This window comes from Anabrus simplex, chromosome 6, assembly GCF_040414725.1.
Source record: "Anabrus simplex isolate iqAnaSimp1 chromosome 6, ASM4041472v1, whole genome shotgun sequence".
In the NCBI taxonomy this organism is placed as follows: Eukaryota; Metazoa; Arthropoda; class Insecta; order Orthoptera; family Tettigoniidae; genus Anabrus; species Anabrus simplex.
Window position 1 is genome coordinate 205,128,462 of NC_090270.1, and position 26,103 is coordinate 205,154,564.

At 39.6% G+C, this 26,103-nt stretch overlaps 1 protein-coding gene across 5 annotated transcripts in view; it reads right to left on the reverse strand.

The window, feature by feature from the left end:
- LOC136875654 (venom serine protease) overlaps nucleotides 1-26,103 on the reverse strand; it is a 172,531-nt gene that overhangs the window by 89,521 nt on the left and 56,907 nt on the right. For 4 of the 5 annotated variants that reach the window (XM_067149198.2, XM_067149201.2, XM_067149200.2 and 1 more), the window contains 2 exons: nucleotides 9,869-10,094; nucleotides 6,133-6,357 (listed from right to left, as the gene is read on the reverse strand). In XM_067149198.2, the coding sequence (XP_067005299.2) occupies nucleotides 6,133-6,357; nucleotides 9,869-10,087 (444 nt within the window). In that variant the 5' untranslated portion in view covers nucleotides 10,088-10,094. Of the gene's footprint in view, nucleotides 1-6,132; nucleotides 6,358-9,868; nucleotides 10,095-14,784; nucleotides 14,804-26,103 lie in introns of those variants that run through there. The other variant, XM_067149202.2, reaches the window with a different exon arrangement.

The window sequence follows — 26,103 nt, forward strand, 5'->3', positions numbered from 1 at the left end:
TTGGTACTGGTACTTGTAAATTTAATGTAGCCTTAGCCTAAGAAAAGTGTACTCGGTATAGGGGCGCTGTTTTTAAAATAAAGACGTGGAAATATCACACAGGTATAATCTTTGACCGAGAATACGTCTACGAGTATCATTTAGTTCCAGTACTGGGTCCCTCGGTACAACAAAAAATCTGTGTGTGTGAGCTGGGCTGAGTGGCTCAGATGGTTGAGGTGCAGGCCTTCTGGCCCTAACTTGGCAAGTTCGATCCTGGTACAGCCCGGCGGTATTTGGAGGTGCTCAAATACGTCAGCCTCATGTCGGTACATTTACTGGCACGTAAACAACTCCTTTGGGACAAAATTCCGGTACCTCGGCATCTTGGAAACCGTCAAAAGTAGTTAATGGAACGTAAAAACCAATAATATTATTATTAAATCTATGTGTACCAAAAATGTGTATATCCTTCAATTATTTCAGAACTATAAAAATTTGAGAAATTACAAGGGTTTTTGTTCCCAGAGAGTACAGTAAACTTTACGGTAACACTCAAAGTAGTCCCCTATATAATCCACAGCACGTTGCCAACGATGCGGGAGACATCGTATGCCAGTCGTCTCACCACATGCGAATTTTGGAATCTCATGTTTCAAAACGTTGACAATGTCCTCTCGTGTCCAAAAACCATCTCCCACATTTTCACTTTGAGAATAAGGTAAAAAACGCATGGAGACAGATCCGGTGAGTATGGCGGGTGTCCCAGTGCTGCCCCCTTCAGCGCTGAAGTTACCTCAGCACAGCCTCTGCTGCATGCGGTCTGGCGTTATCATGGAGAAGGATTACATTGTTTCGGCTTGTAACTCAAGCAGTTCTGGCGTTATCATGGAGAAGGATTACATTGTTTCGGCTTGTAGCTCAAGCAGTGTCCATCTTCTGTTCACGTCCATGCACTGGGTAATTAGTGCACGTGACTCATCAATCAGCACACTAACAGGTCTTCCAGAACGTTTCACGTCGCTGCTTGTTTCACGTCCATGCTGAAATGTTGATGACCATCTCGCAACGGTTCGGTACGGCAGAGCAATATTTCCCACAGCTTCCACAAGATTGCTATGACATTATTTGGCGTTGCGACCCCAGCGAACTTCTGACCCACGCTGTTCTTGCCACGTCACCTCCATTCTGCACATGCATTCTCACTACTGCAGTCCCCTCACCCTGTGCGTAGTACCTCTCCAACGCACCGCCATCTCGTGCTGTATCCATGCACTATGACGGTCATGCTTTCCAGGACATATGACCATTGTATTGTAGTACCATGCAAATATAAGGGGGGAAAATGCTTGCCACTCGAATAATAACTGACTTGAAAAAGTAATGTTCTACCCAAATAGCCTTCAAGTTTAGATGACGCAACAGCTGGTGGTGCGAGCATGCACCATTTGGTGCTGAAATCGGAGCTCGGAGCATGCGGTAAAATCAGTATAATTTGGAATGGTGACGTGATGAAATGTACCGCGAGATGTTGATTCCTTCGTCTAAGCGAGATCTATAGATGTCTGCAATAATATTTGCTGGACATTTGACTAGGTGCATGAAAAAAGGTGAAATATTAGAGAATTCCGTGAAAATTTCCGAAATGTCTCAATATCGTGATTCAAAGAAGGCCCAAGCCAACCAAAAATGAGAGCAAAAAGAAATAATGAGTGAAAAAGAATACATCGAGCCCAAGATGTCCGAGACTGGTCTTATAAGAGCCTATTTATGACGTAAGAGAGCCGGGGTGTCTGAACGCCATAAGCCGAAACCGTCTGGTCTATGGAGACAGATTAACACGAAAACACACGATAGATATAATCGAGTCACTAGAGATTGGAAAATGGTGTGTTTTCGTAACATTGGCAAGAGGAGAGCCCAGGCAGAAAGTAATAATCTCTCTAAACCTGGACTCTGACCATTCAGTTATTTCTAACACCCACGTGATGAAATTAAATGGTGTATGGCTTTTAGCGCCGGGAGTGTCCGAGGACATGTTCGGCTCGCCAGATGCAGGTCTTTCTTTTTGACTCCCTTAGGCGACCTGCGCGTCATGATGAGGATGAAATGATGATGAAGACAACATACACTAAGCGAGATCTATAGAGAAATTAACCAATGATGGTTAAAATTCCCTACCCTGCCGGGAATCGAACCCGGGACGCCAGCACGCTAACTATTTTTCCATAGAGCCGGACTAGCCTACTCCACGCTCAATAGACTAACGGACGTGGCTTCGACACAGCACTCGTAGATGTTTTGATCCATACCACAAGGAGTATTCATTTACGAATACAAGTATCTTAACTACTTGGAAAATATCCCATTAATATTCTTATCGAAAATCCTATTTAGGCAGCATACGGCCATTTTATCTTGTTGAGAATACTAGATTATGACACTCTATTTTTATAGATTATTGCGCCTTTCACTAGTCATTCTGCAAACTTCTGTGGATGAACTCTGCGCCTCTACAATAATCAGTTTGCAGATAACAATGCGACTTCTTCTACCACGGTACTTTTACTTAAAAATCATTAAAAACTGAGTATAATCATCGTCTCTGTCCGGCTCCATGGCTAAATGGTTAGCGTGCTGGCCTTTTGTCACAGGGGCCGCGGGTTCGATTTTGTATGCTCGTTGAAGTTTTGCAATTCTTTCTTAGCTTGTTGGTTTAACCCTCCTGGTTCAGTAATTTCACCTAGATACTTAAATTTGTTTACTTGAGCGATATTCCCACATTTGGTGATTAAAGGTTGACTAATTCCTTCCATATCCAGTACTTTGTCTTTTCATAAGAAATTTGGAGTCCTGTTCCGGCTGCTGTTGCATGGAGTTTTTCTACGGACTGCAATGCTTCCTGTCTGTTGTTGGATGTCCAGCTCCATGGCTAAATGGTTAGCGTGCTGGCCTTTGGTTCCCAGGTTCGATTCACGACAGAGTCGGGAATTTTAACCATCATTGGTTAATTTCGCTGGCATGGGGGCTGGGTGTATGTGTTGTCTTCACCATCATTTCATCCTCATCACGACGCGCAGGTCGCCTACGGGAGTCAAATCGAAAGACCTGCACCTGGCGAGCCGAACATGTCCTCGGACACTCCCGGCACTAAAAGCCATACGCCATTTCATTTTATTTCATCATCTCTAAGGTGTCCTTATGTTTCTCTTGACCTCTATAACCGATTCCATTGTTTTCCTAGGTAAGCTATCCTCGTCCATTCGCTTCTAATGAGCTCATAACCAAATCCGTACGTACGGCTTCATCTATCGCGTTTATTCCTAACTTATCCTTTTAACCTTTCATCACGAATGTCTCCTGACATTTGGATGTGATAACGTGTATAAAATCAGGCTGCATGCATTTGAATCTTGGCGTAACGAAATTATGTGCTCGCATTCGAGCGTTTTACCTCCACAACTGAAGATCCGATTTGTTTTTGTTGAGTTACTGTTTGATCGGAAATGTGGAGCATCAGAGAAAATATTCAGCTCGAGGAGTCACAGTTAAATACGTCGGGTGGAAGGGACTTTAATTATAATGAAGACTTTGAGGTACGATATGATTTGCGATTAATAACTCGAAAACGAAAAGACATACAACGATGCTTTACGTTCCGCATGACAAAATTGTCCGAGTCCAACGGCAAAGCAATGGCACTAAATTTGCAAGTTGGACTTTTTTTTTACATTTGGCGATTTGGCCGTCTTATTATAAATTCCCATCCCTCATGTGAGGTACATTTAGAAAGCTCTCTTGGAGCTCGAGATTATGATGTCACAATGGCTGCCCTACAATTGTTAGACGCAAAGTTGTGTTTTGTCAAAGACCTGATAAATTCTTAATTCGCTTCACATTCCGACCCAATAGGTTTATTATTAAACAAGGAATCCAACTCCCAACATAACAGTATCTTTGCAGTAGATTTAGGACAATAGGGCAGAAGTTATAAGGTGTTTGAAATTTCGAAGATTAGGAAATAGGCGTATTTTGGGACATTACCGTCTTCGGTATCATAGGAAAGAGGAATTCGAATAGGATTGAATTGTGCTATCATTACTACTGTAAAGCTTAAACTTCACATAATTAAAACTTTACGCAGTCACACGAGTTACATAAGCACATACGCCACCTGGTAGACAATGATACGGAATAGTGCAGTTCGCGCGTGCTTGGGCTATACAGTTAACCATCATCTGCGTCGCTAGACGACCACCCATTTCCATTCCAGTTGCTCCCTGTGCGTGAGAGCGGTAGAATATACCCACGGCATTCCCTGCCTGTCGTAAGAGGCGATTAAAATGGGTACCAAGGGCTCCCAAATTGAGAGCCTGGGTTGGAAATCACGGTTTCTACAGCCGAATCAGGCATTTCTTCCACTTCCACCCCCATATTGTAATAGTTTGTAGACTTCTAAGTATCACTAGTAACTTAGGGTAATTATTATGTTTTTTTTTCTGAAACTATGAATGTAGTGGTACTGCCCTTACCAAGGGGGCCATTTCACCGTACTTTGGGGTTATAGCATCATGCCTAAATTTAATGGACACATTCCATAGATACAGATAGTCTTGGACAATAAATGCACCATAATTACTACAGATACTGTGCAGATCTAATTACAAAACGTACATAGCTTTTAAGAGATGTAAATATTGATGAAATAACATTTCTGTTGCTCTCATTGCACAGACGATAGTAAAACTGTCCCCATTTCCCTACTGCTAGCCCTCAGGGCCCGAAGCTTTTCGCTGTTATAAGTTTATTGAAGCCAGAAATCCCGGTTTCGTCAATATTATATGTTTGTAACGCATCAAATTCTCTAATCAACTCTAGCCCAATTTCACTAAAGGCTGCAATTCCATTCAGAACAGTCGCTTCAAGTTTTCGAAGATTAACTTCGGGATTTCAATTTAAGATACCTATGAACCTTCGTCTGTACAAGGCTAATTTTTAGTCGGGTTGAAATTATGATCAATCCCACTTGCTTCTGCTAGTTAAAATAACAATGGGCGAAGTTTCATGATGGAAAAGCCATAAAAAATATTTCATAAGAGCAACCAGTGGTCTAGAATTTTTTTTGGTAGTTGTTTTACGTCGCACTGACACAGATAGGTCTTATGGCGACGATGGGACAGGGAAGGGCTAGGAGTGGGAAGGAAGCGACCGTGGCCTTAATTAATTAATTAATTTTCAGGGCTGCCGACAGTGGGATTCGAACCTACTATCTCCCGAATACTGGACACTGGCTGCACTTAAGCGACTGCAGCTATCGAGCTCGGTAGGTCTAGAATTTGTCTCTTGCTCTTTGAAAGAAAAGGTTTTCGCATAGTCTTTGAGCCTGTCTCGTTATGTGGTTTTTGGTATATTGAACATGTTAGACACACAGTGACCATCATTCACTGCCTTATCAGATCTCCTGTTATGTTTTCCACAACCTAATCAAGGCATCTGTAAATAAAAGAATATTTTGTTTCCGTTCAAGAGTTGCAGGGGAAATACCGTCACATATGGCAGCATTATCCCGTTAGCACATGCCTAAATTTGGCTCGAAATGCTACATAAGGAACAACCTGAACAGCACAAAAGTATGTTACAAAATATAACTAACCAAATGTCCATAAGAATATAATCATAATTTGGAGATTACTAATTTCAAGTTTATTTGATGTCACAAATTAAGATGATAAAGGCTAATTTTATATTTTTAATCCCTGATTAGAAACACGTTCGCATGCTGGGCACGACGCGCGGTTATTTAAATTTAACTGATGGTGGAACTGCGCATGGTGGTGAAATTCTCCCAACCTATTTGATATTGTACCTATGAAGTGATCATATGGTATTGTACCATCAGCACACCCTGGCAATTATTTCACCAAACAGCCAACGGGAGTCAAGATAACGGCAATTTTCTTCACTCTCTCCAAATCTGTCATGTTCCTTCTTACGAATGGTTAAAAATCTGCCCTAATTGTTTGAAAGAACAACATCAAAATAAGGTATTTTCAAATAGAAATTACAGTTTCGTTTTATTCTTTCAGAGCTCGTGGCAATGGAAATTCAAATGGCCGCTGTGATCTCAGAGTCTGCCTCTCGTGGAGCACGTACCTGTTTCTTCCAGCCGCAATTGCACGTTGGGGTGGGTGCTATGGCGGTGATGTTACACAAGAACACACCTCCTTGACTGTATTGTGAAGACTGCAGCACCATGGTAAGGTATTCGTTCTCGGAGAGAAGTGTGAAGGTACCTGCACCGCAGTAGAGATGAGCATCGGACAGAGTGTTGTCTCCTGTCAGCGAAATACTGACTCGATCCTGAACGCAGTTTGTGCTCTGGGAAAGAAAACAAATAATAATAATAAAAATAATAATAATAATAATAATAATAATAATAAATTCAAAGTTTTAAGGAAGTATCAGAAGTTGCATTTACAATAAACAACATAAATATTTACTAAATATAGATCACAATAATAACAAAAATATTAAATTAACTTAGATTATTAATACTGTATTAAAACAGTAGAGATTTAAAATATAATTTAGAGATAAGACAATCTATATACTGTATTAAAAATGTTTACTAAAAACAGCTTTGGCAAATCTGTCCGTCCGTTCAACTGAACCGATTTGTTCCATTTCTGTTTTATTCTCTCAGGAACTATCTGCCGGTGAATCATGAGACATTCATAGGTCTCTAAGTTCATCCAACTTTGAGTAATCATAAAATCATTAAATGATCACTCAAATAATTGCAGGCGAAGGCTTATGCTAAACCGCAATACAGTCTGTACTTAGCAGGTTGCTAAGCGACGAACACTTTCATTCATATTCTATTTTTATCCTTAGTAATGTCATCACGTTCAGCCATGTCTGATTACTGCCTGTCAAGCCAAAGAGCATACATTTCCTCTGATGATGGAAGAATACCATTCTCTGCTAGATACTCTTTGATTCTGTGACCTTCCCCAGCTTCTGAAGATACTCAACAGATTGCAGAACATTCCTAATAACTTACATGCTGCTAAGATAAAACAGTAGACGAACGCGAAGACGGGAATTTATCAATTCGACTAGCCGTTTTTATGACCATTAAAAAAAGCGCAGTGACAATCTCTTGAAAGAGTGCGTATCTGCTTACCCGAACCAGTATTTAGCCACGGCACTATCTCGCGCAAGATTGTTTGAAAATGTTAAATTTTAGAAACACAGAGAATATTGTATTGAACGGAGTGTTATAAACTACATTAACGGTATTAAATGTTCGTAAAACTACTGAAAAGTGCAGGCAAAACAATACGACGATGACAGGCATATCAAGACGAGTTATCTGACCTATTTGTAAGGAATGTTGTGGAGAAGCATGGGTCCACTAGTTTTATGTAATGTTTATAATTTCTAAAATTATACAGTATAACGGTTTAATACAGTACTAGACTGACCCCGTCGAAATTCGATAGAATTGTTTTAAAATTTTGTAGAAATAAACCGTAAAAATAGTTTTCTGTAAATGGAAACTAATGGATCTCGTATTCATTGCAAGACAAATACCAGCTTGAGTTCATAAGCATCAATGACCTCATGATCGGCGCTCGAGGGACCATTCCCAGGTACCCGTGGACTTCTAGAAAAGATTTGGAGATTTATACAAAGTCCTAACCTTCTTTACCATTTGTGACAGCAGCATTAAAGGGGCCGTTAGCCGTCTTCAGAAACGTCACCTCTAGACCTTAACAACCACCATGAAGCTTCCCTGTTTTCATTTAAGTATTAAAAAAATCTATTGGTTAAGGTACTCATTGTCCCTGCGGCAGCCTGTAAGTGTTGTAGGAATATATAGATATATGCTCCTTTTGAATAGCTATTTATAACCACATTGAGACAGTATGGTCTTTAGTTAGTGTATACACTTTTTGTTTTACGTCGCACCGGCACAGACAACTCTTATGGCGACGATGGAATAGGAGTGAGAAGGAAGCGACCATCATTATCTGGTGTGAAAATGGGAAACTACGGAAAAGTATCTTGAGGGCTGCCGACAGTGGGGTTCGATCCCACCACCTCCCGAATGAAAGCTGACAGTTACATGAACAAACCGCGTAGCCACTCGCTCTGTTGGTTACTGTTTATAGTTTCAAATTATTGAAGGAACACACGATATATTGCAACGTATACATGGCTAGGAGTTGCCAGCACGATCTAAAGTTCGCCCTTGTGCTCTGTCAATCGGCATACAAAAAACATGACGAATGGGAAATTGTTGTATTTTGAACGAATAGGTGGTGTTGTGTCTGATGGAGTTACATCGACTATAGGAATAAGAGTTCTTTCGCCAGTAATCATTTCCTTGTATGGACAGTTGTCATACACAGTATCTCACTATTAATCAATTCCCTTTAAAGGCCTTGAGAAGCATTTAAATATCTTAATAAAATCATACCAGCACTTATTTTAATGTGATGGTACGTGGGGTCAAACTATTTAATACTAAACTGTTTAAAAGTTCAGTTGAAAACTAAAGGGTTTTTCTTTCTTCTTCCATTATGATTTCACCGACACTGATTTTTGTGTTTGGCGTTTCAGGTAATTTTATAACTTTAGTATTGATCCCATCACAGTTTTCATTTTTGGGGACAAGAAAATCAAATTAAGAAAGATTTAAATTATCTTCCAAATCTATATCGTACAATGTATTCTTCTGCTATTATTCTGGATGATAAATGTATAACGCAAGAGATTTCTGAAGATCCGTGGTTTAAGTGACAGCCATCTCCATTAACAATTTGAAGTGAGTAACCAGAGACTGACTTTGACTACCTGTCTAACTGAATTCTTCCCCCCTCCCCGGTGTAACACATGGCGCTATTAGGTGCCATTCTCGACGACCTGTGCTCGATTCCCAGTACTGTCAAACATTTAAGATTAGCAGGAGTGCTTATATGTGATTAGAAAGGAACATTCAGCTCAGCTCCATTAGGGGTGTGCCTGAAAAGGACTGCACCACTTAGGGACGAGGAAATGAATTTACCTTTAGTTTTGGGCAAAGTGAACAAAACTTAATGCAAATCTCTTAATAAAATCATGCCAGCACTTTAGAAGCATGAGGAAGTACAGCCAATATATATCCAAAATCTCCTCCAAATACGATTACTTTTTCTCAGAACGGAATATTACCGTCCATAAGGTCTCTGAGGAGTCAGTCAACGCACAGTGATGTATATACATGAACCACGGGAGCTTCGTTCCTTATAATTAGCCGTACAGATTCGATGTCATTCGCAGCCTTCCTATCGATTCTCAAAGTTGTCACGGAAGTTTCATGCATTGTTAAAGGTAACTTTAATTTTTGCTATGCACTATACGGCTATTTCGTAACAGCAAGAGCCCTCATAGAACGTATTTTCAGCCAATAAAAATATATAATATGCCCTAACAGGTCGAGGCTTAGCGATAAGAACATTAGAAACCAATTATTTTGTCATAAATGGCAAATCAAATGATTTGAAATGGTAAATTTTTAAACTACAATAAAAATAATGATAAAAACAAAAATCCTAAGGTATCATATTTAGTCTCACTTGGTGATGATAATCAGTTTAATTCCTTACGCTAAGAACGACACAAAATGAAGTAATATCCTTTTTCCTTGCAAAATTCGGTATCATTTCAGTCCCACGCGAAGGAAAATATCGGTGACTTCCGAAATACTAACGTTCTGTGAAGTAATTGTAATTTAAATGTTAGTGATTACCTGTGGAAAAATAATTTATAATTGCAATTCAGTAAAATATTTCTCAAGTAATTGTAATTCACTCCAGTTGTACTCAAGGAACGAAACTCTTACCGCAGGAATGTTGAAGTACCCGCAGGACAGTTTCAGTCGGTTTCCAGTTCTAGCTACTGCTCTCCATCTGACGTAACTGCCTGCTGGGTAGGGATTAGGATAGCCGGGGCTCTTGATATCGTAAAACTCCCCCGTTTCCACCTCCTGGTAGTAGTCTTGAGCTCGAATGGACTGCAGACATCCCAGCAATATGAACACTTTCAGCAACACAATTCCCATGGTTCAGCTAAAACAATGAAAGCAATACACCGTTACACCCTTGAAAGAGTTCTCCTTGTATGCATTTACCTGTCTGTTGCACTCGCCCTAATGGGTTATATTACCTGCTTCAGTTGGAGCCGATCTTAAGTAACTACAATTTCTGACATAAAAATTGATCAGTTGAACATTCCTAAATCCCCGAGTACAAGCACGACCGAAAGCAACGAGAGTCCTTTTTACTAGCAACAACACTGGTCGTTGACAGGTTAGTATTTGAATAGCATTAAAGTCATCCAGTGAAGTTATGTGGTTGCAGAAGAGACAGAGCTCTCGTTATTTGACGATAGCCAGCCAGTGTGATATATTGTTCATCTTGAGTTTCTTAGTAGATTTTGAAGTAGTAGTCCCGATAATACCTCTGTTATCCTGGCGTTCAGTCATCACTGTGGATGGCAGTGCCATTTGTGCGGCAGTCCACGGTAACTCGTGAAGATGTCGCACTTCCTCTTCGATACGTTATGATATTACCATAACTTTCCTATTCCAGCGTGCCTATTTCTTTTCACACTCTTACAGGGAACATGCTTATTGTTAAGCTAATAGCGAATCATTTTTTTTGTGAATAAATCTGTTTACGTATCTGTTGTCATGATTATATTTATATCAAGTTTATAAATCACTTATACTGACTCCCTACTAGTACGAAATTCTTGCGCCTCCCCTACGATACTCTGTCACTTCTCCAAGAGGATGTGCCTCGCACTACGACAGGTCTATAACCCATTGTAATCGTGAGTTTCTCTTAGAGAATGGAAGCTCATTACACTTCGTCTCTTACAGAGCGTCAATGAAATTTATGGAGAAATGAAAGCCAGTTCTCCATGATAAGCTCCCTACTCCATAAAAATTATCTTTAAGAATATTAACTATGTTCTGTCCCTCCCCCTGCCCCTTTATATTCAACAATATACTCAGGGTTGATATCAAAAGAATGTAACTGATTGTATTACAATGAATGAAGAAATCATCAAAAGCATTTTATATAAAAAATTTACATATTTATGGATTTAAATTTCATTAAATGTGGTTTATCAAGTTACAGTAAATATAGACGCAGTTTGGGTGTCTGTTATCACGTGTAAGATGTCTTATTTATTTATAGTACTGTATATTATATTTTCCCCGATTCCTCAGCCACAAACGCCCCATACCCAGGACGACCCTAATTGATAGGTATGTTTGTAGGTGCATGTTGTATGTATGCACGTAAACTCCTGTTAACGTTGTTATACCTAACGATATTCCATAATCTGTGCCTTAATTTAATCGAAGTCCGGCTTCATTTTCAACCGCTCAAGTTATAAAATCTTATAAAATGCTCGTCATGTATGTCTTGTCGTATATCAACTCAAAACAGTAATTACCACCACAATCACACAACGAATGTGAACCACAACCAACAGTAACTTATACAATGCAAATTATCTTGCATTATTAAATTCAACATACCTTAACAATTCAATCCAGTTAAACTATCTGGCAACTTTGACTTATTGGCCTCGTGGCATATACATGACATGTATTTATTTATACGATGCGCTTTAAATGTGATCATTCACTCTCAAAAAATAAAGTTCGCTCTGTATTCCTCACTGGAGTATTTTTTACAACATTTGCAAACACAATATGTTCCAAGAGTGAAACATCATTTCCCTTCTTCCTCTCCTCTTACTTGGTTTTCCTAGTGTCAAGTTTATGATACACTCTTACATCATTAAAACACTAAAACGTACATCATGGTCAAGAAAAGTATACTCTTTCTGCTAACAGCAGTATTGCGTCCTTCCCATCCAGGATAAAGAAATAGACCAAAGTGAAGGAACTTCTTTCTTCGTTATGCCCGTATACAGAGCGCGTTGGAACTTGTTAGCTTGATGATGATTTTTCTTTCTTCTCCTCCCAAAATCTCTTCATGAACTCGCTATGCTGTTTCTTGCGTTCTTCGTTCCATTGCTTCCATGTGGTCCTTTTAGCCTTTTCCGTGAACGTGTGCTTTGCAACCAGATGCCCAAAAGTCTTGCGATATATTCTGTGATATTCATTTCTTTTAAGTTCTGCTTTATTTCCTCTAACCAGCTTATTTTGACCGTATTTGATTTAATTGAAGGAACTATATTACATTATCGTAAACAGAGTGTCCTGGAGAGTGAGACTTTGGGTCGGAGGATGAAAGTGGGCAGGAAGTCCAGAACCTCGCCCAGGCGGTCTCACCTGCTATGCTGAACAGGGGCATTGTGAGTGGATGGGATAATTGGAAAGGATAGACAAGAAAGAGGGAAGGAAGCAGCCGTGGCCTTAAGTTAGGTACTATCCCGCCATTTGCCTGGAGGAGAAGTGGGAAACCACGGATAACTACTGAGGAGGGAATCAAACCCCTCTATACTCTGCTGACCTCCCGAGGCTGAGTGGACCCCGTTCCACCCCTCGTACTACTTTTCAAATTTAGTAGCAGAAACGGAAATCGAACCCGGGCCTTCAGGGGTGGCAGCTAAACACCCTAACCACTACACTACAAGTGTATGATGGATTGAAGGGCAATTGCGGAATGTTGGTTGTTATGGTTTGGACAGAGAGTAAGTTAGAGGACAATGAAGATGACGTATGTGCTGAATCCACAAGGACACGGAATGAGTGGTGGTTGCGATAGCAAATGTAATGCTGAGCATGGCTTGGGTTTTAAAATGAGATCAAGCATGGCTAAATAATGGTCAAGTTGCAACATGAGAGGTAGTAATGCATTGAAATAAAAGTGGTATTTAAGGTAAGTGTGGAGGGAGACCAGTGTTGAAATTTGATTGTAAGTTATTATGATTTTCTGCTGGGTTAGGATTGTGTTATTTATTGTTGTGAACGTGGAGGACTTTTGTTTGTATGGCTGGTTAGAATGTAAGTGCTGACTGTCGATGTTTTGGTATTGATCGGGAGTAGGTCAGGGAAAAGGAATGTGACGAAAGTTGCTGTAGGCATAAGGACAAGTGATGAGTTTGCTGGATCCTCGAGCCGAGGACTGCTACAGAATTGTTATCATTTTTGTTATTATTTATTCCTATTATCTCTATTATCATTATTTTATTTTTATGTATTATATTATTATTATCATTATTTTATTATTATTTTTATTATTATTTTTTTTTTATTATTATAATTATTAATATTGTGTCTTATTGCTTTGTGAACATGTAATGGGGCGGAAAGCCTGTTTGTTCATAAATAAATACTAATACTAAAAAAAAAAAATACACTACACTACAAAGGCGGACTTTAGAATACTCTTCAGTTGGCGAAGACGCATACGATGCTGTTAATCTATTAAACAACAATGTAGAGAGCACACGGTTAAAGAGAAAACTACGCAGGTGTAATACGGATTTCTTCTCAAAAACATCGGGTTCGGAAACGATCAGATTAACAGAAAGCATGTAATACTGTGTAACAGTACAGTGGTTATCTGGCTTAGTTTTTACGACGAAAGAAAATGACCTATTTTCTAGTGAAATGAAAGCTGCTTTGTTTTCATACGAAATGTTAAAGTTATCTAAATTAACAGGAAAATACAGTATTATTGAACAGTGCATTGCAAAATACAAAAATGACGATTTTATGCAAGAGACATATTTTGTATGTACAGTATACAATGCGAAATTGCTTACAGTATTTGTCACTTCTATTTTGTAGGAGCCAAGCGAGTTGGCCATGCGGTTAGGGTCACGCAGCTATGAGCTCGCATCCGGGAGGTAATGGGTTCGAATCCCACTGTCGGCAGCCCTGAAGATGGTTTTCCGTGGTTTTCCATTTTCACACTAGGCAAATGCTGGTACTGTACCTTAATTAAGGCCACGACCGCTTCCTTCCCATTCGTAGGCCTTTCCTGTCCCATCGCCGAAATAAGACCTATCTGTGTCGGTACGACTCAAGCAAATTGTAGGAAAATATATATTGAAACGTGGATATTAAGAAATAAAGAAAGAGCGTATTTGGAAAGTTTTGAAATATGTTTGTGGAGAAGAATGGAAAACTGAAGTGGACAGATGAAATGAGAACTGTTGAAGTGCTAAGAAGAGTAGGAGAGAAGAGAAAACTGATGTAAACAATAAGGAAGAGAAAACTATCCTCGTTTGGTCACATACTACGTAGAAATAGTCTTCAACAGAGGGTGATGGAGGGAAAAATAGATTGAAAAAGAGGAAGAAGAAGAAGAGGAAGGTTTGGAATGTTCAAATGTCAAAGAAGGGAGAAACTTTGAACAACTGAAAACAAGATGCTGAGGACAGAAAATCTTGGAGGATGTACAGTTGATACCTGTCTCAAGACAGATTCACAGAAGAAGAAGAATGTATATTCATAGCTTAACTTCTATTAAAGCTACGGTATACTAGAATTAAATTAACAGTGTACTGTATCAGAGTTCTATTCCACTAAATACTTGCTTCAGTAACCATTGTTAAGTGGTAGACCACGGATTCTGTTCGGATTAGCGGGGTTTGGATTACCGAGGTTCAAATGTAAGCCTATGTTTCACACTTTGAATTTATACTTAACAATGATTTAAGGTAACTCTGACCACAACAGGGTACATGTATGCGCTGTGCGCTGTCCATGTGTCGCTTTTGATCAAGTAGGTCCTCCAATAAACGTATTCCCTTTAAAATATTTACCTTTGTTGTAATTCCTCCGCTGTGGAAAAAAATACCTCAGACACACAAGTGTTTACGTCTTATGGAGTAGAACTGGCCTGTGGAGTAGTGTTCCGATAGCTTTTAAGTGCGAACTAATCTGCCACTGACAAGATATTTATTGCGAATTGTGAAACTGGACAGGAAAAGTCGTCAAGTCTTCGATAAGGTAATTATCACCCCACATACCGTCCCCAAGTTTGATGTACGGTCTGGATGTTATTGAAAATGTTAAGTGTTCTAATGCCATTGTTAAAAGTAAGGTTTGTAAGTCTGTAAGTAAGATAGTTATGACATTGAAAATAGCTGGTCGGTCATTCCTCCATACGTCATTGTGACGTAACATTTCTTGACGCTTATCAGAACAGAATAATTGGTATGTTCGTGTTAAAATTATTCTATTTGTACTCAATGCCAGCTACTTCCCAAGAGACGGTGAAGGTGGTGGCGATAGTCTTGCATGACCGAATATGAAGACCATAGATTAAATGAAGTAGTTTCACCCCCCGGCTATTTCGACAAACCACCAAACGTTTCTGCGAAGTAATTTTGTACAGGTAGACCTTGTTATATGCGATGGTTACGTTCCGCGAAATTGCCGCTCATACCGAATTCGCGTAAATCGAGAGTTATTTTATATGTAAAGTATAGGGTTAGGTTTCTGTTTACTCACATATTAAGTTTGAAATAGCCGAGATTCTTACTATTTCTTTTACAAAAAAAAAATGTTTCTGGAATACATTTTAATGCAAACTTTACACATACACATACCATAATACCATAATAACTAAACTCTGCATACAAGCTCTTGACTTTAGCTGGAATAGCAGCTCCAGAGAGAGGCATGTGCTGTTGGTTGTAATGTTCAATCCAATCCATTCTTTCCACCGCTAACGAGCGAGATTTGTTCACACTTAAGTTAGTAGAAGATTGAGCAGTTTTCTTTAATTTATTCCACATTTTCACGACTAGTTCTCACACTGGATTTACTAAGTCGCAAAGCACGCTGAATGTCAACAATACGCTCACCTTTCTTCTCATAGCGATCCAAAATTTCTAACTTTGTTTCCAACGAATACGAGTTTGGTACACGCTTCTTTCCTTCGGCAGGCACTCTTTCTTCCATTTTGTCCATCGTTTTAAATACGAAATCTGTCAAGTGCAATTTCCCAGCTCTATTTGCCGGAACTGACGATTCACGTCTCGGCAAACGCGACAGAAGATGCGCGTAGAGATGCACTTGCACCGTTTAACGTTGGCGCGTGACGTAGTGCACGTTACAAAATTCGGCACGTATGTCTGTACACGCCTTAAAGAATTAGAGCTTCCACGTACTGTTAACAGATGACAGCACTAGAATTAAAACGAAAATCGCGGAAATGCGAGATCGCGGATAACGAATCCGCGTATAACGGGGTTTACCTGTATATTACAAGCGAGTCTGAAATATCCACCCATGTATGTTTATGTATGGTCCTTTCTGTCCGTGTGAAATGTGTTTCTACTGGTTCCACTACAAAACCAACAACAACAACAACAACAACAAAGTCATACGGCATGATATTTTATTCTACTTTAATTGCCATTACAGATGAGAATACGATATATTTTACAATTTGCTTTACGTCATAACGACACCGATAGGTCTTATGGCGTCGATGGAATAGGAAAGGGCTAGGAGTGGGAGGAAAGTGGCCGCGACCTTAATTAAAGTACAGCCTGGTGTAAAGATGGGAAACCACGGAAAATCATCTTCAGGGCTTCCAAAAATGGGGTTCGAACCCACTGTCTCCCGAATTCAAGCTCACAGCTCCACCACCCTGACCGCACGGCCAACTCGCTCGGTGTATTATATACTGTAGACTAGCCATGAATGAATATTATAATGTTTGTTAACACAATGAGAATAATGTACAAAACGTGCAACATTTATTTAGAACAAGAAGCATTATACTTAGAGTTATGAATTACGAATTGCAAATGCCTATGGACCAGTATCATATAAGGACAAAACGCAAATTTTACACCGGAAGGAAAAGCGTATAAAATCTGTAAAATTGTCTAGATATCCTAGAAATTGGTCTTTTATTATAAAACAGCTCAGCTAATGTTTAAGTAGAGAAAATATCCACCGTTCCAGCCCTTCTGGCAAGCAACTCATGTTGAAAACATCCTCGGGATATGAGCTACGAATTTGAGGTAAATATAATACAGTATGAGAATATATGCTTTATGTATTCCTAAAAATTGCAATCCTTTTATTAATCATCGTTATCCGGTCGATTAGATCAGCTGTTTGCCTTTTTCTACCACTACGAGCGCTAATATGAGTCAATGCAGAGTTTCACACTTTTATATCGCACCGATACAGATAGGTCTTATCGCGACGATGGGATAGGAAAGGGTAGGATTGGGGACGAAGCGACGTGGCCTTAATTAACGTACAGTCCCAGCATTTTCTTGATGTGAAAATGGGGAAATCACGGAAGACATTTTCAACGCTACTGACGGTGGGATTCTAACCTACCACCTTCCGAATGCAAGCTCGTAGCTACGTGGCCCTAACCGCACGGCCAACTTGCTAGGCTGTATGCATTTAAATAGACCATACTTTACTCAATAGCTTCCAGTTTTGTGCAAGTGAAGATGGTTACCCAGTTGCACTTTCCCTTGAGACATTTTTTCCCCTTGATTTTCTTCAAGTAGGTATATAGCGTCGCTTTCAAGCCGTCCTGTTGACCGTAATGTTTTATGGAAAGAAAATTGAACGTTGTTTCTTTACCACATTTAGGCCTGCGAACAAAGTAAGATAACACTTCACGGTTGTTAGCTTAAAGTATGGAAACTTCATGTCCTTCAAGAAAGAAGTGCTATTGAATCGTAGTTGTACTGAACATTTCCAAGTGCTCTTCACCACCTAATAATTCGCTTGTGCCTTCTTTACATAGTATTCACCAGTTTAGTATAAGATTATTGAAATTTTATAGTGTTACAATTCCGTTATCGGACGATAACAATTTACCTGAAATAATGAGCCCCCAAAGGAAACAGCGGATGGCGTGGGTCGCAATGACACTGAAAAGTGTTGACTACTCCTCCATTATCGAGGTGACGCAAGTTTTCTTTTCATGGTTAATCATGGTTAAACAGTAAAACAGTTTCTCCTGTACGTTTAACACTACGATTGCCCTCCCAGTTCGTCTTTACCCTTGGAACTATATCCTTATTGACTTTAAGTCCCACTAACTACCCTTACACTTTTCATCTCGCTAGAGTAAATCTACCAACGCGAGGGTGACGTAAATGAACATTTTAAGATACCAGCGTATTGTGCCGGGCTCGAACCCGCCAAATTAGGATTAGTAGATCAACACTGTACCATCTCAGCCACTCGGCCTGGCTTCGCAAAACTGAGGCAAGAATCTGTAACATTCAAAATGTTCATTTAAGAGCCATTGTTTGTCTGAAAATGATCGTCCAGTTTATTTCAACTGTGATGAAGCGCAGTGACGTAGTGAATGGGAACGACATTAGAAATATCATTTGAAATAATAATTAAAACATATTAACATTTATGACACAAGAAAAGCGAGGCATCTCCACACAGGCCATGAAGACCCTGGAAGGAATGGAAGGTTAAGACTTCCACTATCGGTAACCTCGGTACTCAGTGGGGTAGAGTGATTAGCTCCACGCTCGTCCACCTTTGCCCGCAGGAATGAACGTGGTACTTATTTTTGATGTAGTCTACATGCCGTTCGAGTTGTGGAAATAATGTGGGAATATAGTTTCTAAAATTGTCAACTTTCTAGCAGGGAATCGAATCTACGTCCTTCTGCATGAACCGAACACATCTGTACAAACTCGGATAGATAGACCCTGTTTATGACATGAACATATTCAAGTTGCTCTGAAAGCATTAACACTTATGACTTCATTCTTCCTGTATTTTCCAATTACCTGGGTTTGATATTTTACATTGAACCATATCATATCACGGTCCAACTGATATAATTTAACGCTGACCATATATCAGAGGCACTCTCTGGGATTTGAACTCCGGGAGTGGCAGCACGAGGTGTCTTTTAATACTAGCCGTGTGAACCCCGTAGGTGCTTGGGTACGGTGAGTGTGAGACGGAGTACGATGCTTGGGGAAGCGAGACGAAGGTATCTGATTTTGTTTGGGGAATCACAGACCAACACGAGAGCGAAGATAAATGTGAGAAAGACAGGCCTGGAATCATGTAAATATGAGCCCTTATTTCCGCCTGAGAACTAATTCTTGCATGTTTGAAAGGATGGTAAACCTTAGCTACAATTATAGAGTGTTATGAGGCCATTACACCTTATAACTGTGCCTGTTCTGCGAATGTCCAATTTATTTGAATGTCCGTTACGAGAACGCTGGAAGTTCACAAAGCAAAAGCTTTGGCATTTCGGGGAATAACCGCGTGGGTCCCTACAGACTGTAAAAGGAAGGCGCGTCAGAAGCCGCTTTTGACAGTATCAGATTGACAAGTGATCGGTGCGTATCTTCGGGTCGGTAATAGAGGCAAAGCAGATCTATGATATGTTTAGTTAAAGTTAGTAAGTGCTTATATAAGCTCACCTGAGCAATTAACAGTGTCAACAAACTTAGAACCAAGCTGACGTTTCAGATGCTACGAATGTGCCATAAAGCGTCATTTCCAGGTTTTGGTGATGGCTATCACACACAGGATATACCCATCATAGGTCAGTATAAGGTCCCCCAAGGGTAATAACTCCTCAACTGGTTCAACATCTGATCTTAACTGCACGACGAAACAGCACAATGCATGCAATACAACTTTCCTCAAAGCATGCAGCTGCCTCAGAACTTAGCGTTGTACGACAAACTGTGAGTCGGAGTTCCAACACTGATGATCTCTTAGTCATAGGTCAAGTGTGTGCCCCGCTTGATCTCTTGTACAGAAGGGCCCGTTTAAAATGAGGTCAGCATCTTCGAAATTGGATACTGAAATCATGGAGGAATGCGATCTTCACAAATGAATTCACATTCAGTTTTCAAAATGATTTCAGGAGTACATTCGTCTAGAGAGACCATGGATTTAGAGGTGAGATGATGGGGGAATACTGTTTTAGCCAATTATCAAATTCAATGGGCTACGGTGCTGTTCAACTTCGCTGTAGGTGCGGTACTGTCGGCATATCATTTCTTGCCTAATAGTATAGAACGACATCGAGAAGGATGTGTAGGAAGAACAACAGCCGTAAATTAATTAATAAACCCACTCAATTCTGTTTATTAATGGTAATTGTGTGAATAGTTAATTTTCAGTCAAACAATCGGAATTACCACATCTAAGCTCTGTTGCCGGTCACCAACTGGAGGAAGAGTTTTCTACACAGATTGGATGAATCAGATATAAATTTAGTGGATCCTACATAGAGTAGTAGATGTTGAAACGGTGGAACTGTAGACTTCATTGAAGAACCTACTGACAAAGAATATTTCGTGTTCATTTTTCTGAAAGAGATAAGCAGGGTATTCTGTAAACTGCGAGATCATGCTTCTCTCATCCACTACCCTACGACCAACCACGAGTTTACATGTATGACGACAAACATGGCGTTACGTGACTGCTTCGGTGCCATATGAACTGTTGGAGACAGACGGAAGACTCAGTGCAGACCTACAACGTAGCCAGTCACTCACGGCTGAACATAAATCCCGGAAATACATTCAGCCGATTCCTTGTGATTGTGGAACGAACAAACAAGAAAACAAGCACACAAACAGACCGATATCAAAGTTGAAACACCACTGATATGGTCTTATGGGCTGAGCTGAAATGGATTATAATCCCAAAAGTTATATAGAGTTCTAAACACATTCCGAAATGTTGGTTAAACACTCCAAAAATTTCAAGTCCTGTCCTTCGAAACATTATTGTTGGGTCTGTCAACATTACATATATAAATACTCTTAAATTACTGGCCGATTACATTAGGACTTCGTCGCACTACCGTGTGTGAATTCGTAAAAATATGCACTTACCAACCAGTTTCGAATAATAATAATAATAATAATAATAATAATAATAATAATAATAATAATAATAATAATAATAATAATAATAATAATCGCGTTATTGGTAATACGTTCCACTAACCACTTCGATAGTTTGCGAAGGCGCCGAGATTCGAGAATTTTGAACCGCAGCAGTCTTTTTACGTGCCGGTAAATCACCTCACATGAGGCTGGCGTATTTGAGTACCTTCAAGTACCACCGGACTGAGTTGGGATCGAACCTGCCAGCTTGAGCTCAGAAAGCCAACGGTCTACCATCTGAGCCACTCGTCCCGGCTACTTCGAGTTAAAGAAGTTCTGTGCAGACATTTCCTTTCCTGATAAGATTATTGCCGTCGTGTGATGATAATGGAATATCCTCACTAATATTGGTTGATTAGGGCGCATTGCATGCAGACATTTTCTGCTCAAACAATAGAAACACTCAGCACTCTCCTTTAAAGACACTTTCAAACAGATGTTTAACACATTGCTCTTCATGTTCGCATGTCTCGACACGCACAGTATCTGTTGGAAGAAGAATACGAGAATGACGGGAGCGTGCAGCAAACATTGTACTTGGTCATGACAACTTATCAGCGTAAAATAAATGTTGCCATTGACCTTGTATATGTTATGATGACAAACGGGGTTAAAAGTCAGGTAGTAAGTCTCATCAAGAAAAGCCCTCTCTGTTTCAATTACCGTTTTGATAGGAATTACAGTAAGTATGTAAGTGTTAATATGTAGAATTATCTTCATTTAGTAAATCACATAAACAGGATTGTAAATAAAGGTTCCAGATTTCTGCATTATGGTTATGATGACGATATTCAGGGGTTGTAGCGAAAATAAAAATCCACGGCCTGTTTCCAGTCATTCAACCGGGTCAGGAATGCGACGAATTAAGCCGCATCTATTGGCGAGGATAGGAACTGTGCCGGCTGCCGAAGCCTGTCGCACTCCCTTGGAGCAATGATATTAATGACTAAAAGATGATATGCAATGATATTGGAGAGTGTTGCTGCAATGAAATATGGCAAGGAACGCCGGCGTACCCGGAGAAAACTCTGTTCTGCCCCCGCTTTTTCCAGCACAAATCTCTCGTGGAGTGACCGGGATTTGAACCACTGAACCCAGCGGTGAGAGGCCGGTGCGCTGCCATTCTGAGTCATAGGTTGTAGTAAGGATATAAACTTATAAGTCACGTGTAAAACCCGAATTAGAGTATGTTTCCAGTGCATAGGACCCTCAAAAGGATTACTTGTTTCGTGTAACGGAGAAGATCTAAAGGAAAAGAGCACAATTTGTTCTCGGTGCTTTCCTACAAAAGATTAGTGTTATAATAATTTGGGCTGGGAGACGAGCGGCTTGACTAAGCGGTGTGTTCCGAGCTGTCAGTAGAGAGATTGCTTGGAATGGCATTAGTAGACGAATAAGCTTGGATGGAGTTTTTAAAAGTAGAAGAGATCACAATATAAAGATAAATTTGAAATTCAAAAAGACAAATTGTTGGGGGCAAAAACTCGTTTATGGGAAGAGGAATTAAGAATTGGAATAATTTACTAAGGTAGATGTTTGATGAATTTCCAACTTCTTTGATTATATTTAAATAAGATAAGCAACCGACAGGTAATGTAGGGTGACAGCCCTAATGGCAGATCAGTAAAGATTGATTGATTGATTGATTGATTGATTGATTGATTGATTGATGGATGGAATGGAATGTCGTATGGCTTTTAGTGCCGGGATATCCCAGGACGGGATCGGCTCGCCAGGTGCAGGTCTTTCTATTTGACTCCCGTAGGCGAAATGCGCGTCGTGATGAGGATGAAATGATGATGAACACAACACATACACCCAGCCCCCGTGTCATTGGCATTAACCAATTAAGGTTAAAATCCCCGACCCGGCCGGGAATCGAACCCAGGACCCTCTGAACCGATGGCCAGTACGCTGATCGTTCAGCCAACGAGTCGGACAGTTAATTGATTGATTGATTGATTGATTGATTGATTGATTGATTGATCTTCTCACAAAAGAACAGTTTGGGTTGGACCAGACATATTTCCATGAAACTTGGGTGAACGATCCATTAATGTCTCACATTTAATGGTAATAATCGTGAAATGAACGAAAGTATTTTAAGTTATTAATGAACAAATAATGGCTCTGGGGTTCTGAGCTGTTAGCTGATTATGACGTATAATGTCATTGAACAAGCAATGTAGAAATATATCGCTAGTTCTGTTTCAAAACAGTTTATACTGAAAATGGGATTTTGACAACACGAACATACAGTAAAATCACGCTCAACAAACCTGTTGTACTACCACGTACAATGTTTTGACATATCATATTATTAGCTTTTTCATATTTTATATTGTTTAAATATGATGTAGTTTACAAGCTTGGACGTCTGGAACTGCCATATTCCTGTTCAGAATCACTTGTTTCGTCATACTCTGGACTGCCTGTGCAACAAATACAGACGTGCAGCGATGTTCTGAGTCTTAATTGATCATCCCACGAAGATTTACCGCAATCGATGCCTTCGATACGCCACGTTCTATTCAAAACTGCAGCAACAAATGACTAACATTCAAGTATTATTTTGTGGCATAATGATTATTATCATTAAAATATGAGACGTCTTAGTTCATAATCCTGTCAAGTTCCATTGCAATCAGTCATAATTTTCATAATTTTTGTGAACATGATTTACGCTCAACAGCAAGAGTTTGGAACTGTACAGTTCGTACTTCTGCACTTCTTCTTGTCTGCTGTTGAGAACTTATCCATTTTAATGTTCACTTGTTAATACTGTGGAAATGAAAAATACTTCAGTCTAACGAACACAAAATATTCACATAAAAATCATTTGTCTTCTTCTTCTTCTTCTTCTTCTTCTTCTTCTTCTTCTTCTTCTTCTTTGTCATCACGAATGGGTCACATAGGACCACGCCGAATCAACATGTGTTGGCCCTATCCTTTTAGCCCAGTATTCTTTCATATGTAGTGAATGGGTGTGTTTTCGTTGCAGGGACTATATATGTCAGTTAGACTTTCTCTCATCGTCCTCAAAACCCAGTGTGAGTATGATTTTTCTGATTTCATTTCGTCCAGTAGATTTGGAGATCCTAATTCCTTTAGGTCTTTCTCTACCTGTTCGTACCAGTTTGTTCTAGTGGTTTAATTCTTTAAGAATGTGTAAATTCTGTGAGTAGTTTCTTTGAGTCCATTGATTTTAAGTGCCCCATGAATTGTATTCATCGCAGGTGCATTGTGTCTGTAATTTTGGATATTCTTATATATATTTCCGCATTTGGTTTTGGAAAATGCACTCCATCTTTCATACTCGGCCCTGGGATTTTTCTGATTATTTTACGTTATTCCACTTCTAATTATACTTTTGTTGTTTTGTGTCGGAGATGAAGCGTTTCTGATGCGTAGAGAGTTTCGGGTTTGATTGTTGTAGTATAGCACCTGATTTTGCAGTTCCAGCAGAGACTTTTCTGTTTTTAAGTATTTTTTTAACTGAAGTGCAGTTTCCATTTTATGAATTTTATAGATTTCTTTTCATTACAATCTTCAGTAATCCATTAACCTAAATATTCAAATTCTTCACTCAAGAGATGTGGTTGCAGCCGATTTGGAGTTCATATGGGGCAGTTTTGATGTCTGTCATAAAAAAAATTTCAAGTGAAAATGTTAACGAAATTTTCGCTGCTTGTTGTTACAGGAGTCCAAGTCGGTAAAAAGAAAGACTTTTTTGTCAGTATTTCCCAGAATTCTTTATTTGTTTTTAAAACCATTACGATTCTCGAGACATTCGTAGTGTAGTGCATATGAATTTCAATTGTTTATTTCCAGAATACATTTTGATGTTAAAAAAGAAGACATGGTAGACTACACCAGATACATCCGCTGAAGTTATTTACGTGAAACGTCTGTCGTGTACTGTAATTAGAAATAGCAAACAAGTTGAGATATTCATCACATAGTCTACTTGTTTTTAAATACAAGAGCCCAGCACTACAGACTCAAATTTGGGACACACATGTACCTGTCTCATTCTTTCTGCAGATTGTTCTTTTTCAAGTTGCTTTACGTCGCACCAACACAGATAAGTTTTATGGCGACGATGGAATGGGGAAGGGCTAGGAGTGGGAAAGAAGCGGCCGTTGCCTTAATTAAGATACAGCCCCAGCATTTTTCTGGTGGGAAAATGAAAAACCACGGACAATCATCTTCAGGGCTGCCGGCAGTGGGGTTTGAACCCACTATCTCCCGAGTACAAACTTCCAGCTGCGTGCCCCTGACTGTACAGTCAACTCACTCTGTTCTGAACATTTACTTCTGCTCTCATTCAAACCTCTACCGAGTCTAGTTTCCTCATGCACATGTTTTCTATAGTTTTCTAGTACCCACTGATTGATTATATATTTGGACAGTTTTGTAAAGTAGACAGTTTTGTAAAGTATGCCAGAATTCTTCGATTTTCAGTCACACAATTTTCATATTTATTTTTATGGTGTTTTCTGATAGATCTCATCGAAATGAATCAAATCACATCTCGTTCGTCTCTGAATGATATCTACCATGCGGCATATGATTTTCGACTGCGAAAAGCATACCTTAAGTGGATAGTCATTTTGTGATAACGTCATGCACATTACGCGATCACATCTCGTGCACTCATACTTCTACCTTAAAATAATATAGTAAGAAACATTCTGAAATATGTAATTATTTTGAGCTACAAGGTAACCCAAAAGCCCGTTAACATTTGACGAGGCATTACTTCACTGAATATTATAGGTAGAGAGGTAATAAATGAAACACATGATTGGCATGACACGGGATTTTATTGACAACAGATGGCGCTGGACAGTAACACGTCAGGTACAAATAGCCACACACTCTTAACCTGACGTGGGGTTTTATTGACACCAACAACGAGTGCATAAAAAGAGCAACAGATGGCCTTGGACAACAACACGTCACCGATGCACGGCATAAAAGGAACTATCATGAGAAAGGGCGTCAAATTCGCCTGTAATCGCGGCATGTTGTTATTACCAGAAAAGGCACTGTTAGTGAAGCTTTATTTACTTTATTTTGACGTCATCTAGGTTGTATGCGCGTCAATTTCGACGTTCCATTCTACTTTGCCTGATGGCAGAGTTGACCGTATCTTTGTTGGGCTATCTACGGCTTATTTTCAACGAATTTATTTGGATAAAC